Source organism: Mesoplodon bidens (genome assembly GCF_964165515.1).
Source record: "Mesoplodon bidens genome assembly, chromosome: 7".
Lineage (NCBI taxonomy): Eukaryota > Metazoa > Chordata > Mammalia > Artiodactyla > Ziphiidae > Mesoplodon > Mesoplodon bidens.
In genome coordinates this window covers 52,097,851-52,116,199 of record NC_138164.1, presented here as the reverse complement: position 1 = coordinate 52,116,199, position 18,349 = coordinate 52,097,851, and the positions used below count along the sequence as shown (strand labels likewise).

The 18,349-nt window shown below is 45.4% G+C and overlaps 1 protein-coding gene across 2 annotated transcripts in view; it reads left to right on the top strand.

The window, feature by feature from the left end:
* Positions 1-10,689: 10,689 nt before the first annotated feature.
* Positions 10,690-18,349, top strand: part of PARVA (parvin alpha) — a 188,524-nt gene continuing 180,864 nt past the window's right edge. The window contains exons 1-2 of one of the 2 annotated variants that reach the window (XM_081239088.1): positions 10,690-11,840; positions 12,030-12,252. In XM_081239088.1, the coding sequence (XP_081095214.1) occupies positions 12,117-12,252 (136 nt within the window). In that variant the 5' untranslated portion in view covers positions 10,690-11,840; positions 12,030-12,116. Of the gene's footprint in view, positions 12,253-18,349 lie in introns of both variants that reach the window. The other variant, XM_081239087.1, reaches the window with a different exon arrangement.

Here is an 18,349-nt window from a genome sequence, read left to right as displayed (position 1 = left end):
ATGTTAATTCATTTTAAGAAAGATACATAACTTCAGTTTTCCTCCTAGAATGGGTAGAATTATTCAAGCCCAGTCACCATTTGATGCTTGCATACGTTTAACAAATGATGCTCAAATGTGTAGTGTCTGGGTTGTTTTTGTGCAAAAGGATTAATTGCCACTTATTTTAATTAGTTCTATTTTGGTTTAAAAGAAAGATTCTCCCAAGAGGGCCAAGAAAGAAGGTGGTTCTTGGCCCCAGTATTCCGTTGATAGATGAAAGAAGCAATTTGTTCACTTTCTCTTCCAAAGATTATGTTCTGTGGTTTAAGGCTGAGTCTTATCTGGCCAAGTTAAAACATAAAACTCATATTTAACAGCCTTCTACTTACACTGGCTTTCAGTTTTCCCAGTACTTAAAAACCATTTTAATGATCATTTCCAAAAGGATACAAATATTGTGGCTGTTGAACTATGTTAAATGATTGCAATAGAGAAAGTTCTAAGACCCTCAAAAGGTAAAATATTGTACCATTGGAAGACAGCTTCTCTGTATACAGTATGGGTAGGATTATGATGAAAACAGACGGAGCCTTCACTTTCCCATAAAATAACACTTGTGATCAAGGCTGAGCCATTTAGGACTCTGAATGAGACAGAAAGCCCCAGCCTCAGGTCACATTTCATAGTCTCACACAGCTTCTAAGTTAAACCAAAAGGCTCACAATTAAAACTTCAGAATTTTACGTAAACTGGACCAAGAGGACCGTTCTTAAACTTGCCCTCCTAAACCATTCATTTATTTATTTGTTTTATAAACATCTTCCAAATACCTGTGGGATTCAGCAACCCTGTGCTAGATGTAAGGATACAGAAAGAACATTATTCCTCCACCCGCAAGTAAATACAAAGATAAACAAATACCACTCCCAAATAAATAAAAAAAGAACGATTTTTATTATAATCATCAACCTATTCTTCTCACATTTATCTCAAGCACAAAGACTTATCTCCCCAACTATTTGTAGTGCTTCTTTGGCAATAAAAACACAAGTAAGTTCATGTTTCTAAAACTGTGAAAAATAATATCAGGTTATACTGGTTCATTTAAACCTGGACTTTGGCAGTGTTAGGCTGCTTGGAATCAATGGATGTTGAGATGCAGCATATTAATTGCAACTGAGAAAGGAAGTGGCAGGTGTTTGCAGCTCTGATGAGCTGCAATGAAATTGATGTTTTCTGCATTCTGGAGGCAGATGACAATTCAGCAATGTCTGTCTTCCCAGGAAGCAGATTTGCAGGCTTTTCCTTCCAAACTGAAAATGGCAGCATGTCTCACCCAGGCAGTTGATCAGAGAACTCCCTCAGCAGGGCAGAGGTGGCAGGGGGCAGCTGGGGCTGCCACATGAACGGAGAGAGTGGCAGTCATTGGATGTAGTGAGCTCAAATGTAGGAGTTTATTGTAATAAGAAGGTCCACGTACAGGGGAGCGTGTACTATTTCACCTACTGTTTATCTTCTAACCTCACTGCTGAGTGGCTTGTGAAAGATTAATTTGCTTCAACAATTGGGAACTATTCACGTGGATTGAAATGTGTTACATATGCACAGCTATAAATACTGAAATGAACCCAAAACAAATGGTTTTCTGTAGAAAGAATCCAAACATTCGGGTTGGTGTGGCACCTCTGAGGGCAGCGTCCATTTCATTTCTTTATTCCAGTGAAAGGACGTGAGCAAAGCTTTGATTTCATGTAGGAGTCTGTGAATTATCATTGGATGCTTTATTCCCACTGGGGCACCTGGCAGGACTTACCTGGATGTGAGTGGAAGGAGAAGTGAAGAAGGCTTGCCTCAGGTGTATTCTCTCAACAAAGAAAGCTGTTCTCAGAGCTGGGGAGGGGGAGAGAGGGGGCCTCTCCTGTCCCAGCTCCCATTTCTCTTACCCGGTACAACCCGGTTTTGTATTTCATTCATGCAACAGGAATACTCCCCTCTGCACGAAGCTGGCCCCTTCCTTCAACTCACACCCTTTCAGGACTGAAGTTTTTGGTTTATTTGTTTGTTTCTGTTCTCTCTCTCTTTTTTTTTTTTAACTAATTAATTTATTTATTTTTGGCTGTGTTGGGTCGTCGTTTCTGTGCGAGGGCTTTCTCTAGTTGCAGCGAGCGGGGACCACTCTTCATCTCAGTGTGCGGGCCTCTCACTATCGCGGCCTCTCTTGTTGTGGAGCACAGGCTCCAGGTGCGCAGGCTTAGTAGTTGTGGCTCACGGGCCCAGTTGCTCCGTGGCATGTGGGATCTTCCCAGACCAGGGCTCGAACCCGTGTCCCCTGCATTGGCAGGCAGGTTCTCAACCACTGTGCCACCAGGGAAGCCCCTGTTTCTGTTCTCAATCCCGGCATTGCAAATTCATGAAATGTGAGCACATGATTCACCAGAATTGCCGCATCAGGTGAATCAAGTGTCTGGTCCCCATCATTTCACACAGAGTTCCCCCATTGTTTGGGAGCTCTTGTCTGCTGGTGGAATATTTGAAATTATTCATTTTTTACATTGACTGTCAACAGAAAGTAAACATAAATGCAGAGGAGAGCCCCTGTTTCACAAGCGCTAACATGCCAAGGGAAAGACCAGCCACCTTCCATGGCATTCTGCAAGTTTTCCTTGTGCCCGTGCTGGGGCTCATTTGCCCACAGAGCTACTCTCACCACCCCTCAGCCTTCAGGGCAGGATTGGTAACTTGACACTCACTCCCTCTCCCAGCTCCTTTTTCTAGAAACAAAAAAAGCAAGACCTATGCTGTCACAGGTCCCCTGAGGAGCCCTCTGACCCTGATGACGGTAATAGATCCTGTGAATGCAGCTCACTGCACCTGCCAGGTGCTGTAATAAGCTCTGTAGGTGCATTATTCCATTTAATCCTGAAAACAAAATCCTTAAGATAAACATTACCCCATTTTGAGATGATGAGATGGAGACACAGAGGCCCAGGAGCTCACCTGGTAGTCCAGGTACAAAGTGGTGAAACTGGGGCTGGACCCAGATGCGGGCCTCTAGAGGCCAGGCCCTTGACGCCAGGCCGTATGACCTCCTCTGTGTCCCCACCCACACTTGTGCCTTGTGCTGACCATTCCTTCCCTTCCTTTCCTAGATCTGTTCTCATTGCCACCCTCTCCCAACACACCAGTGCCCAGCACTGCTCGGGGAAATCTGGCATTAAAAGCCCAAGCTGCCACTTTGAAGTGTCTTTTTTTTTCCCTTCTATTCTACATCTATATATACTCAAACACAAAAACAATCATTTAAACAGTTAAATTACCTAACCTCCACCACTGCTCACAAAAATCTTACAGTAACCGTGATACTCTAGGAACAGGCATCTTGTTTATCCTGGGGGATCAGGTACTGCTGATGCACTGCCGTGGACCTACCCCCCAGGGGACTTTTTGCCCGAAATTGCACTATACAATCCAATCCCCAGTCCCAAGGGTAGGGAGCCGAGAGCACAGGGCCAAGGGGATGGGAGAGGAAGGACCAGGGAGTGGGTTGGGAACCAGCTGAGAGCGAGCTGGCTTCTGCAGGTGCTTACAGAGAGTGCGCCGAGCTGGGGAGGGGAGCAATACAGGGCTCACTGGGAGACAGCACTCGGGGGCCTGTGTGACCCTGAAATAACCTGATGCAGGGCATCAGTTCCCCATACACTAGAGGCACAAGAATTCAGTCCCCTGCCTATCCCCAGAATAGCAGAAAATGGTGCCCTAAGAATTTGGGGGAAGAGAGAGAGAGAGAGAGAGAGAGAGAGAGAGAGAGAGAGAGAGAGAGTGTGTGTGTGTGTGTGTGTGTGTGTGTGGTAGTCCCAAAACCATAAGTGTGTGATTTGAAAACAAATCAATAGCTCAAGAAAAAATCAACAAGTATAATTATTCTGAACATGGTAATCTGAGCATGAGTCACTAACTCAGGGCTCCAATTCCAGTTCTGCCACTGCTCACTGGATGATATTGAACAACTCAATTGTGCCTCAGTGTCTTCATCTGGGAAGTGGGGCTGATCCTCTCTCCCTCCCTTCCTCTCTCCCTGCCTCCCTCCCCTCCTCCCTACCTTGCAGGTTCCTTACAAGAGTGAGTCTGCCCTACATAGGCTCCAATTTTAAAATGGAAATGGCTAGCCTATAACTTTATAGTCGGGATGGCCATGGTGAATCTCAAACTCTTCAAATCCCAACAGCAGAAACAGAAAACAACACCTCAGATCTCAGCAGAATGGAAAAGAATGGACAGTTTCCACAAGAGGAGATGTAAGCAGTAAACAAGACCAAGAAATGCACTTCTCAGAGCATTGTCACCTACCTTTTGGGACTCTCTGAGTTGGCCTCTGCTGACCAAATACCCAGCCTCTTACAGATCTTTTTGGCCAATGATTCTTCAAGTACACCTTGAAGACACTCTCTGGCCCTGGTGATTCAGTTGCATCTCACCATCAGCTGTAGTACTTCTCACCTTCCTCCCTAAAAGGAAACATTTAAGTATGAAAAGCCGTAATATCTTCCCCAGCAAAGATGAAAGCAGAGACTCTCGCTCCTCCAGACCACACAAGCCTGGAGGTGGGTGTAGGAAGAAGGTGGATTACATCAGTGACAAAGAAGACCTTGCTCCCCTGATTACCTGCCCTGAGAAGGGGTAGGGGAGACCTTGGGAATAATCTCGGTGGCCTGTGACACAGACCACACCAACAGAATCACTGGAACCCCAGGTACTCTTGCCTGGCTGAGTCTGAAGTGGCTGACAACTGCCCCTTTCTATCCTTAAAATCTTCACCCCTGCTGCTGATTCTCTGGAGGGTTCTCCAGTCCTCTGCTAAATAACTCAAGTAGGAGCCACTGATTTTAGTGGCTTCAACTCTACGTGTAGGTGACGCTCAGCTATCATGCTCAGGTGAGGAAATCCCCCTACTAATGTTTACAGTTCATTCCTAGGCACCTGAAGAATAGGTAAGCAGGTCACCTGTCTCTAAGAACTTGGAACACATTCCGCCATGGCTGGATCAGAGGCCATTTGAATAGCGTCATCTGTGGGATCCTCAAGAACATCCCCACCCTCAGTCCACCCTGTCACAAACCAAGGCTGAGGTCTGCCGACTTTCCCCCTGGCCCAACGCCTTCCCTGCTCACCTAGAGAAGCCCTTGCCCACCCCTGCCCTCAGCAAGTAGGACCCCTGAAGGACATGCCCACTGGCAGCCTGGTCTTCGAAGGCCACTGCTAATATCCCAGAGTTCCTGAGGGGAATGTGCAATAGGAATTCTCACTTAAGGCTCTGAGTCCAGAACCATTTCATTTCACACATTCTTTTCAACCCGTGAGCATACCTTGCTTTCAGTGATTAAAGAGGTCTCCAAGAGGCTCTGTCTAGCTTCTCTCCACATCCCCTGATCTGGCTGCTTTGATGTGGTCCAACAACCTCCAATGACTGATTGGGATCCAGACCCTTTGTAAAACCCTCTTCATGATCTGCAGGCGTCTCCCATATTGTCCCTTAGATGGTGTATCCGTTTCCTGGGGCTGCTGTAACAAAGCACCACAAGCTGGGTGGCTTAAAACAACAGAAATGTATTCTCTCACAGTTCTGGAAGCCAGAAGTGCAAAATGAAGGTGACTTCCAGGCAATGCTTCCTCTCAAGCCCCTAGGGGAGGGTATTTTCTGGTCTCTTCCAGCTTTTGGTGGCCCCAGGCATTCCTTGGCTGTGACAACAGCACAATTCCAGTGGGCCTCTTCCTCCCATGTGTTTTCATATCATCTTTCCTCTGTGCATGTCAGGGTCTACATTCCATCCTCTCCTAACGACACTGGTCTTACTGGATTAGGTGCCCACCTAGTATGACCTAACATGCTACTTTAACATAACTAGTTACATCTGCAGTGACTCCACTTCCAAGTAACGTCATATTCTAAGCTTCTAGGGGTTAGGACTTCAACCTGTCTTTTTTAGGGGACACAATTCAACCCATAACATATGGTATTCACAGTTGGGGAATGTGAAGCTTTCCCCAGGGAAAGCCTCTTCCAGTTTGAATTTTACCTTAATTTGATTTGAGATGCTTAGTTTACCTCTATCCTGGGTTTTTAACCTATACAGCAAAAAAGGAACACAGCAAAATAGAATGCAAAAGACAAGTTGCCTTAAGTATGACAGATATAAACACAATTAACGAAATCTGTCTGAATGGAACACACAGACTCCAATTGTCTCTCCATCATCTTAGTAGTTACTCTTTTACTATTCTTTTAATGGTTACCCTAGAGGTTGCAACATGATTCCTTGATTTATCAAAGTCCAGTATAAATTGTTACTTTTACTTCTTCACAGATAATGCCTGGATCTCAGAACTTAACTTCATTTGATCACTTCCCAATTTAAATGCTTTTGCTTTTGTGCATTTTAATTTGATTTATATATTTTTAAACCCTGTAAGACATTATTATTGTCATTTTATGTAGTTAACATTCTTTTAGCTGCACCCATATATTTACCCTTTTATTCTTTCTTCTTCCATCTGGAACAATTTTCCTTCTGCCATCCACTTTAGTATTTCCTTTTGTTTGGATCTGCTATTTATTAATAATTTTTCTCAGTTGTGTTTTTGTTTTAACTGAAAATGCCTTTCTTTTCTCTTTGTCTACTAGAGTGAAATCTTTTGGAGTCCCAAACCAAAGCGAGGGGGCCTTACTAGAGGCCCCCAGTTTGGTGCCACCTGAACTTTTGTCTGTCTACCCTTGCGAGGTTGGCAGCTGCCCTGCTCAACCTCTTCAGCTGCTGCCTCTGAAATTGGCAGGTGCCGCTAGGGGGAAAGTAGTCCCAAGTGACCGGCTCACCTCTCTGGGTTTCCTCCTTCTCCTAGATCTTGGCCCTGTAAGTTCCATCAGCTTTCCAGTGCTCTCAAACAGATTTAGTTTACATTTTGTTCAGCTTTTCCAGCTGTTCTCAGTGGGAGGCTTGGCCTGTATCTCATAGTATGATGGTCTGAGAAGCTGAACATCCAATTCCCATCTACTGTTAGGAGGACTCCTAGAAGCTGTCATATAACACTTTTGCTTACATCTCATTGGTTGAAATTTAGTCATGTACTCACACCTAGCAGGGAAATATAGTCTTTGTTCTGAAGGACTGTAATCCTAGCTGAAAACTGTAGATTCTATGACTCTTTGGCAGAACCAGTTCTAAAGGCTATAGTATTATTCTCTCGGTTATTTGCTATGTGATCTGAAGCAAGTTTAAACTCTCCAAATTTCAAGTTATTCATCTATGTAATGGAGGAAACGATAATATCATATGAGTCTCAAATGAGATACTAATAACGAATATTTATTGAACTAAGACTTGTTATCTGCTGGGCACTGAGCTGAGTAGTTTATTTATACTAACTCTGCTGATCGTCCCAATAAGCTTATGAAGAGAGAACTCATTTTGATGAGAAAACTGAGGCACAGAGAGGTTAAATTATACAAATATTTGGCTGCTGAATGGCAATTTGAACCCCAGACCTTCACCATGACATGGTCCTACCTTGTAAATCACAAAGCCCTACATGTTGAAATTGCTGAGGGGACCAGAATAGGAACAATGCTGGGTGGCTGAGGGCTGCACGTGCTTAGCTAGAAAAATGGTCCTCTACGCGAAGGTCTGGGGACAGAACTGCCCTAGTTTGAGTGGATTTTTGAGTGATGTGGGCCACTGGTCATCGGTTTCATCTTACTCAAGGGTTAGATGATCAGAACAGATCATAAGTTAAACATGGGAGTTGGAGAAGGAGACCATAGAGATAAAGGGGACCCTACAGAGCATGCAATCCCATGGCTTCATTTTTTAAAATCAGTCATTTTTGTGATAAGTGTGTAAATTTTTATTGAAGTACAATATACTTACAGAAAATTGCTCAAATTATTAAGTAAACACTCCATGAATTTTCAAAGTAAATACACCCATGTAACCAGCACCCGGATCAAGAAACAGAACATCACCAGCTCCAGTAGCCTCTCTCATACCTTCCCCCACTCCCTGTTCTAGTCACTACCCCTCCTAAGCCTAATCATTTTCATGACTCTAACATCAGAGACTAGTTTTGCCTGTTTTTTGAACTTTATATGAATAGAATGATACAGCATATGCTCTTTTGTGTCTGAATTTTTTTTCACTCAACATTATATTGTGAAGGACATTCCTGTTGCTTCTGTAGTTGCAAACTGTTCATTCTCATCGCTGTATAACGTTACATTGTGTGACTATCCCAATTTACCTATCAATTCAACTGTTAATAGGCATTTGAATGGTACTGCTATGAATCTTCTAGAACATGTATACGGGTACACAAGTGTACTCGTTCTGTTGGGTATAACATAGATTGAAACTGTCGATCATAAGTGGGATGTTCATTTAGTAGGAGCTACCTTGGCTTCACTTTATTGATGATGGAAATGAAAGTACAGAAAGGGCAGATATTTGTCCAAGGTCATCTAGCCACTGAGCTAGGACTGGAATCTGAGTTGTTCTCTCCCAGGACAGTTTGCTTAGGTATACATTTCGGAGAGAGACTGGCCTAGAGAGTCAGCAGAGTCTCACAGCAACAGACATGTAACTTATGAGGCTGTCCTTATCATGTAACGCCTGGGTAAGATGAAACCAATGACCAAGCATGAGAGGGGCAGCTGGTCAGTGGGGCCATGATTGTAAATATCAATTTAGATTAGAGGGAGCTGGCGCAGGTTCTTCTTTGCATCTTATCAGTGAACAGCCTGCAGTGTGTGTCCCTGATTAAGCTAGATTTAGATTCTGTCTTCTTCATTGCCAGGCCCCATGCAAGGTGTTTCCAATATATTATGTCATTTAACCTTTGAACAAACGCCCGATCAATTCATATCCATAAGGGCTATAAAAGCATAATATCAAAAGAGAGTGTATAAAAATCTGTAAGCAAACCAGAGCAAGTTAGAACAGTGCTTTTCAAACGATCTGTGGTGAAGGTCCAATCCATCGCAGATCAATATTTTTGTAAAATACAATAGAAAAGAATAAATATAAAACTGCACTGTTAAATTGTATAAAAGTTTCTAAACACTCTAGTTTCTATATTTAGATCATCAAGGACTAACAGCAGTTTGCAGACAATACTGGTTTTCAGACTACACTTTGAATAGCACTGATTTATAACTCACCATCCATTCCACTTGGCCTTTCAAGAGAGATTGATAAATTATCTAAGAGGCAAAAAAGTTCGAATAACAAGACATCTGCATAATTCTGAGACCATAGAATCCATTCATACCCATATAGGTTACTGTCACCTTAACGGGACTTTACCAGTCCCCTGTCTTTATCAACATAACTTCAACTATTCAAAAAAACTCTTGCATAGAAAGATGAAAGTTACAAATAACATTATTGTTCAAGAACTTCCCCCCCCAAATCTCATTGAAATGAACATAAAACACTTAAGCTTTTCAATAGATAACATTAAAGACTATTTACCCTCCAAGACTCTTTGAAAATCTTGCCTTGTGTCCACCAATCCTAACCTAGTATATTACAATCCTTAGCCAAAGTTAATCAAGCACTACCCCCACTGAAAGACCTGCCTTAAACCAGATTCCAAAACCTTATAAATATCCCTGCTGTGCTCTCCCCTAGTCCAAGATGCTGCTAAGACTCTGCCAAGGCAGGACTCTCCTTACCATGGTGTACAATAAACTCAGCTTTGCCTTCTCTACACCTTATTTTGCTGGTGGTTCCTGGGAGCTAGCATCCAACAATCAAGCCTTTGTTTGTTCCTCCATTTAGTCTTGCTCAGTCATTTTCAAACTTTAGTATGCATAAAAATTACCAAAGAGGATTGCAGATGCAAAAGCATGCATGAGCAGTTTAAGAGATCTCCATGTATAAATCTGACCATGTCGTATTTAGAACCTAAGCCCTGCATACAGAGATCAGCAATTGGTGAAGAATAGAGAACCACAGAACCTTAGAGCTGGAAGTGGTTCTAGGGGCCCAAACATCAATCAGTGCATGAATCAGCTACATCAAAATCACCTGATGTAATTAATCCCTGTTAAAAAATACCTATCCCTTGGTTTCACTTCAGATGTACTGAATCAGAATTTCTAGAGACTGGGCCCATGAATGTAACAAACTCCATAAGGGATTGTGAAGCACAATCAGGTTTGAGAACCATTATGTTCTCCCACCACTTCATTCTGTAGATGAAGAAACAGAGACTCAGAAATGGGAGTAAACTTGTCCAAGATCACACAGCTCAATCACACAGCTATTGAGCTGTGTGTCTCATGATTCCCCGATAAGAGTTCCGAGGGTGGAGATCAGATTTTGGACATATCCTTATATATAAAATATCCTGAACAAGAATTATGAATGATGTAATCAGAACAGGATTCTACTTTGACATTTCAACATGTCTTTAAGGTTTATCAGGGTGGTGGTGTGGGAGCGGGTGGTTATTGTAATCTCCCGCATGAAAATTCTAGCAGTCGTTGAGTTCTCTGCTTTCTACTAGGTAAGAGGAAACAGCTAAAGCATAACTTTCAAAAAAGGTAAAATTACGACTCTTAAGCAAAGACAAGATGAACACATATCTGCTGAGAATCTACTGACCACCTTGTTAAATTTATGTTCTCAGGAATCGTTGCTTGTTAGTTGGCTGACTGGCTCAAGTAAAGGTGGATGGGTTATTACAAGGCTTTAGGAACATGTCCTAGGAAGGAAGCACAGATGGCCCTCCTGAGAACTACAGGTAGGCCCTCAGAAGAGGTTCTAGGTCCAGGCAGCTAGTCCCATGGTTTTTCATTACTCAGACCACAAGGCTTCTTGAGCACACTTCGTTGCTCCATTGCTTTCTTTCTCTACTCATCAGCAGGCCTGTGGCTAAAAATGGACACCCCCAGTCTTGAGTCTGCATTATCATCACTAAGTGCTGGACTTCTGACAACTGTCTCTAGCTTAGATTCTTGATGGAGACTATCTGATTGGCTGCTCTCCAGTCAAGCATTAGGGCCCTTTGGGTCAGGTGATCACTCAGGGTCAATCAGCTGTAGCTACTTGGAGGAAACAGTTGCCAAGGGGTTGTGTGAGTGTGTGAGAAAGAGAGAGACCCAGAGACAGCCAGGGGAGCCCAAGTGAGAACCTCAAGTGGCCAAGCACAGTAAAACGTGCCTTTTAATCATTTCCAGCATGAGTCCTTGAAATGCTGGCTTTTGTGCCACTCCCCTGTAATCCCCAATGAGCCTGGTTGTCACTCTGTTGCTTTTATTTAGGCAACATAAGTTGGGGGCGGGGGAGGGGTGGGGAGGCGGTTCTCACAAGGAGCCGATGGCCGTACCTTCCCATTCATGTTTCCACCTACATTTGGGATCCTCCTTTGTACAAGCCATTGAGCTGCTAGAAACACAGATGCCTCTAGGTGTTGGCCTGTGCTCATGAACTTCAAACTTCTCACTCTTGGATGGGGGTGAAGAGGAGGTTGACAGTCATGGATAAGTGCAGGAACAGCTGGATGTGTCCAGCTGGTGGGGCCCGAACACATTTTGGTTCCCTCTATTTCTTCCTGAGCAGGCTCACTCTCTTTCATGGGCACAAGACACGGGCCTAATAACTACAGTTAGAAATGCAGGGGAGGAGCGAGCTTCTCACCCAGCAGCCGGGCCAAATCAGCGGGAGACAGAGTAGCAGGTGGGTTCAGTTCAGCAATCACTGAACCCTGGGTTGGAGCGAGGAACTCTGCTGAGTGCGGAGCCGGGGCAAGTACGGCCTTCAGGCTCCAGGGCTCCCAGGCTGAGAGGGTCACACACACCGAAACAGGTAAGGCCGCACGTCCTGCAAGGGGCAGATCTGGGGCATCCTCCCTGCTCCGGGCAGCAGCGGGGCGCGGGCCCCGAGCGCGCAGCTCCTTTCAGGGCGGAGGGCGGCGCGAGGGAGGGAGAGAGGGAAGGGAAAGGCGAGCGTGAGCTGCCTCAAATGCTTGGAATAATTCCGCTTCCGTTTGGAAAGCCGCAGCCTCAGTCCCGCCGCGCCCGCCGCGTCCGCCCGGCGCCCGCTCCGCGTCCCGACCGGCCCGCGGCTGCCCGCTTCGTCGCCATGGCCACCTCCCCGCAGAAGTCGCCGTCTGTCCCCAAGTCCCCCACTCCGAAGTCGCCCCCGTCCCGGAAGAAAGATGACTCCTTCTTGGGGAAACTCGGAGGAACTCTGGCCCGGAGGAAGAAAGCCAAGGAGGGTGAGTGCGGCCCGGGCCGGCGAGCTGCCGGGCGGGGGGCCGAGGGGCCGGGGCTCCTCGGGCAAGGCGGGAGCGCGCCGCGGGTGCCCGGCGCCGGGGAGGGGGGCGCGCGGCGGTGCGGGCGCGCGCTGCCCGGGAATGTCTCACGCGGCTGGGCCTCGCCGCAGCCCTGCTCTGGGTCGCCCGGGCGCTGCCCTCCTGGGTCCCGCGGCGATCGGGTGTGGCGACTCGGGCCTGGAATCAGGCGACGCGCGCGCTGGGCCGGGGGCCGGGGAGACGGCCGGGCCTGCCAGCCCGGAGGCGGCGTCCTCCCCTGGGCCTCAAGTCCCCGCCTTCTCCGCGCCGAAGGCTGGCAGTTTCCAAGTTTCTTATGAAACTTTTCTGGGCGCCGTCACTCTCACTCTTTGCCTTCATTGGTCTTTGAAATCAGATCATTTCCTAGACCTGCTGAAGTGTACGGTAGCAGCCTTGGCCTCTGGATCTCTCGTCCGTCCCCAGGGCCCAGGAGGGCTCTATTAATGTGTAGATCAACACCAAATGTTTGTCGAACGAATGAGTGGAGAGGTGGCTGTCCTGGAGGTCCCGCCTTGTGATAAATGATAAACTCGCACGCAAGGAGAAAACCTCGATTAGACACACACACTTGTAGCATCCTGGGCTCTGATCTGACCCTTCTGTGAACTCAAGAGTTAAGGGCTCTCGCAAAAACCATTTCCTTTTTCTCACCAGGGTGAATTGAGGTGATCTTATTTTTTTCCAGGACAGTTTACATGTAAAATATTTTGTCCCATGGGCAGATTTTGCGTCCTTTTTTTTTCTTAATTGAAGTATAGTTGATTTACAATATTGTGTTTGTTTCAGGTGTACTGCATAGCGATTCAGTATTTTTTGCAGATTATTACAAGATAATGGGTATAATTCCTTGGGCTATACAGTATATCCTTGTTGCTTATCTACTTTATATATAATAGTTTGTATCTGTAATCTCACACCCCTAACTTGTCCCTCCCCGCTTCTCTCTTTCCTTTGATAACCACAAGTTTGTTTTCTATATCTGTGAGTCTGTTTCTGTTTTGCATATACATTCATTTGTATTATTTTTTAGATTCCACATATAAGTGATATCATATAGTATTTGCCTTTGTCTGGCTTAATTCACTAAGCCTAATAGTCTCTAGGCCCATCCATATTGCTGCAAATGGCAGTGTTTCATTCTTTTTTATGGCTGAGTAACATTCCACTGTGTATATATACACCACATCTTCTTCTATTTATTTTTAAACATCTTTATTGGAGTACAGTTGCTTTACCATGTTGTGTTAGTTTCTGCTGTATAACAAAGTGAATCAGCTGTATGTATACATATATCCCCATATCTCCTCCCTCTTGCGTCTCCTTCCCACCCTCCCTATCCCACCCCTCCAGGTGGTCACAAAGCACTGAGCTCATCTCCCTGTGCTATGTGGCTGCTTCCCACTAGCTATCTGTTTTACATTTGGTAGTGTATATATGTCCATGCCTCTCTCTCGCTTCGGCCCAGCTTACCCTCCCCCCTCCCCGTGTCCTCAAGTGCATTCTCTACATCTGCATCTTTATCCCTGTCCTGCCCCTAGGTTCATCAGAACCATTTTATTTTATTTTTTTAGATTCCATATATATGTGTTAGCATACAGTATTTGTTTTTCTCTTACACCACATCTTATTAATCCTGTCATCTATTGATAGGCACTTGGGTTGCTTCCACATCTTGGCTGTCTTAAATAGTGCTGCTATGAACATTGGGGTACATGTATCTTTTTGAATTAGAGTTTTCATCTTTCCAGATATATACCCAGGAGTGGAATTGCTGGGTCATATGGTAGTTCTATTTTTAGTTTTTTAAGGAACCTCCATACTGTTTTCCGAAGTGGCTGCACCAATTTACATTCCTACCAACAGTAGACAAGGGTTCCCTTTTCTTCACATCCTCTCCACCATTTATTTGTAGCATCCTGATTTTTATCTTGAATAATGAGGTGACAGTCAGAAAAAGGGCTAGTGACTGCTGTGTAGGTAGAAGATGCTTAGTTTAAAAAAATTTTTAGGGCTTCCCTGGTGGTGCAGTGGTTGAGAGTCCGCCTGCCGATGCAGGGGATACGGGTTCGTGCCCCGGTCTGGGAGGATCCCACATGCCGCGGAGCGGCTGGGCCCGTGAGCCATGGCCGCTGAGCCTGCGCGTCCGGAGCCTGTGCTCCGCAACGGGAGGGGCCACAACAGTGGGAGGCCCGCGTACCATAAAAAAAAAAAAAAAAAAAAAATTTATTTTCATAGACGTCAGTGGTTTGGGAATAAACATTTTTAAGTTTGTGATGATGATATGTTAAATAAGTTTCATGTTCCTGAGTTATCTTAAAGCATGAAAAAGAACTCAGTGTTGAGAATTATCAAAGCTGATACAAAGAACTAGACTTCTATTCTCTATATTGAATTGAGAAGCAGCAAAACATATCCCCAGAAATGTCCCCGCCCTCCCCCGAGTGTGCTTATTTCGGAAAACCATTGTGTGAGTAGTGTGTAGTTGGTAACAAATTGTGAAACCCTGGATTGGAGAGTCTTTTCCTAGGTATCCCTGTAACTTTTTCCTACAGTGTTCCCGATATGGGCTCTCCAGCTTGAGACTGGGCAACTAAGAATTATTGAAGCTCATGACCTACCAGAAGTGCTCACCCCACTTTGCCAACTCTTTAGAAAGGTTTACTTTATATTGAGCTCAAAGGTGGTCTCTCTGTATGTACTACTATTCTGTTCATGCAGCCAGGAGAACGAGTGGGACGGTGGCTCTTCACTTTCTCCAAGTGGACCAGCCTGTTTTGTGGAGTCCCTTGATCAGTCCAAACATCCTCTGTTCCTGTAGCTGGTCCTCACAGATGAGCTTCACGGCCCCCTGGTATCCTATCTTTTCAGTGTCAGTCAGGATCCCTGCAAGAAACAGAAGGGCACATTAGTTGGGATTTTAAAAATAATGTGGTGAAGGGGCTGTTTACAGAGGTGTGGGCAGGGTGAAGAGAACCCAGAAGGATGCTGAGACACCTAGGAGCTACCACCAAGGGGAAGCCATTACCAGCCCTAGGCCTGAAGGGCAAGGGGAGCAAACCTCAACCCACTGAGAGCTGGAGCTATGGAAGGGGCGCTGCCTGATAGGAACTGTAGCTGTAGAGGGACACAGCCACTGTCGGAAGTGTGGAGATGGAGCAGGGAGACAGTGGCGCGAGAGATACTTGCATGTTCTCTCTCTTCTTGCCCTTGAACCTCTTGCTGGTTCTTCCCATTGGCCAGACCCCGTGGGAAGTCACCAGGGCAAGGGAATCTGGGTGATGCAATACGTCGGGGTCAGCTCCCTTAGGACGCAGAGCAGTGCAGAGAGTAGATCATAGTGGGAGTGTTGAGAAACGGAGAATAACTAGCAGACTCTCAAAGTGAGCTGCCCAGAAGTCAACATAGTATGGCGGTAGTCCGGTCCATTAGGACAGGGTTGTCACCTTCTTTGTTCTAGCATAGATACCACATTCTATTAACGTAGCTGAGGCTGCTTTTCTTTATTCTGCCAGCAACATCACAGCTATCTCTGAGCTTGTTACCAGGTTACTCAAAGACATTTTAATGTTTGTTGCTCCTAAATCATTCCCTTCCCTATCTTGGATTGGCTCAGTTGGGTTTTGTTGTTGTTGTTGTTTGTTTGTTTGTTTGTTTGTTTTGCGGTACACGTGCCTCTCACTGTTGTGGCCTCTCCCGTTGCAGAGCACAGGCTCCGGACGCACAGGCTCAGCGTCCATGGCTCACGGGCCTAGCCGCTCCGCATCATGTGGGATCTTCCCGGACCGGGGCACGAACCCGTGTCCCCTGCATCGTCAGGCGGACTCTCAACCACTGCGCCACCAGGGAAGCCCTCAGTTGGGTTTTTGAAACCAAGTGCAAGATCTTATTTTTATCCTTGTTATAGTACTTAACTGTTAAGTCCTGATTCTGTTATTCAGTCTATTAGCTAATCCAGGGGATGTAAGGGGGTGAATGGAAGAGCATGTGCTTCTTCTAAAGGGATGCCGTCACCCAGCTATAGCCGCTTGCTGCTACACGGGGTGGTCCTGCAAAGTCAGAGAAGGCAGTGGGGTTGGTCTGAAATGACCTGCTCTTGGCAAGCACGTGCTGGATCTCAGTGATCGGTGCTTTCCCTGTCAAGGGCCCACTAACCATCAGTAACAATAAGACTAGGTCTTGCTCTGGATCCTGCATAAACTCACAGCTCTGTGCTTTGCAGAGACTGCCTTCTTCCATGTTCCCCCTAGTGTTCTGGAACCTCCCATTCTTCATGATTCCTCAAGATCATGGATGTTGGTCTATCCACAAATTACCCCAGTGCTTTGGCATAGAATTCTCCTGGGCCCAAGGACTCCCATTCATTCACTTGAAACCTGTTGTGTCTCACAGTCAGATACATGTAAGAATATTTAGGTCAATAATTTCATATTAAAAGTATGTTTTCCTAAGAATACCTACTAACATATATCATAGAATGACTGGAAGTCTCATAAGAATATAGTAAAACTAATGATCACTCCTGTGTTTCATAAGAAAAAATAGCATGAGGGAGGCAAGAGAGAATAGAGGCTAAAAGCATGGTCTTTGGGACCAGACATATTTGGGCTTGATTTCTGGTCTGGCTCTTTATTTATTGTTATGACTTAGGACAAGTTCCTCAATGCTTCAAAACCTCTGTTTTTTCATCCATAAAATGGGAATAAAAATTCCTTCCTTACATGGAGGTTGTGAGGCTTAAATGAGACAAAGCATGGCACAAATAATGGAAGCTATTAAAATTGACAGCTCAGTTATTTTGTTGTTGTTGTTTTTGTTTTTTTTTGTGGTACGCGGGCCTCTCACTGTTGTGGCCTCTCCCGTTGCAGAGCACAGGCTCCGGATGCACAGGCTCAGCAGCAGTGGCTCATGGGCCCAGCTGCTCCGCGGCATGTGGGATCTTCCCAGACCGGGGCACAAACCCATGTCCCCTGCATCGGCAGGCGGACTCTCACCCACTGCACCACCAGGGAAGCCCAGACAGCTCAGTTTTAAGTAGTCTTTAAAATTTGAAATAATCTTTTCATCATGGACTGCAAGAAGATTCCACAGGTTCTGCAAAAAGCTTCACACGACAGTATGAAGCCTGTGTAGCACTATTTTGGTCCTTTAGAAATTAGGGATCTTTCTTTGCAAGTCAGATCATCCTGTTTCCCAAGATGTCACATTTCAGCATTTAAAAATATCTGGTCCCATTCTCATGAGTTGTAGCTAGGTAGCTTTTGTTTTTCCTCTGTGGATCTTCTCGTTTTGGGTTTCCAGTCCCCATTTATGCTGTGTAGTTCTTAGACTAGCCTTTCAGAGTCTACTCGCCAAAGGGCCACTTTTCACCTGCCTTCCTCCAAATCTGTCCTCATGACTTGCTCTTTCCAGGAATGCCATCTTGGATTGTATCTCCCAGCTGAAGGTGCCCTAAATTAGGCCTGCAGCAATGGTTATTCCTACATTTTAACCACTTATTTATTATCTCTCAGTGTTTTTACATTTTGTCTGGTGCCCAAAGTGTACCATTTTGGTTCTCATTGGCTGTCCCGTGTAACTGGGGGAAATCCCCAAATTCTGCAATAGACTTATGGTTTCTAGAGTGAGCAGAAGCCTCAGCATTGCTGAGCAATCCTTCTCTCCTAATCAGCTTGCATCTTCATTTTCCAAAGTGCCATGTTGAAACCCTTGTCACTCAAGCTCTTCCCCAGACCTTGAGATAGAAAATTAAGTGCCAGGTATGAACTTGTTCAAATTTTCTTCACCCCCGCCACCCGCCAGTCCCAACTGTGTCTACACCTGTCCTTTCCTGTTCCCTCCCTCTCTTAGTCCCCTCCGAGGAGGTCCTTTCTTCCCTTGCTTGTGAGGCCCTTCACTTCCACTTCTTCCCAGACTTGGCATAGCCATATCCTTTTTCTCATATCCCCAGTCTTTTTCATGCTGCTCTAGCACCTTAACATCTGCAAATATGCTTGAGTCTTTGCCATTTGTAGACACTCCCGAT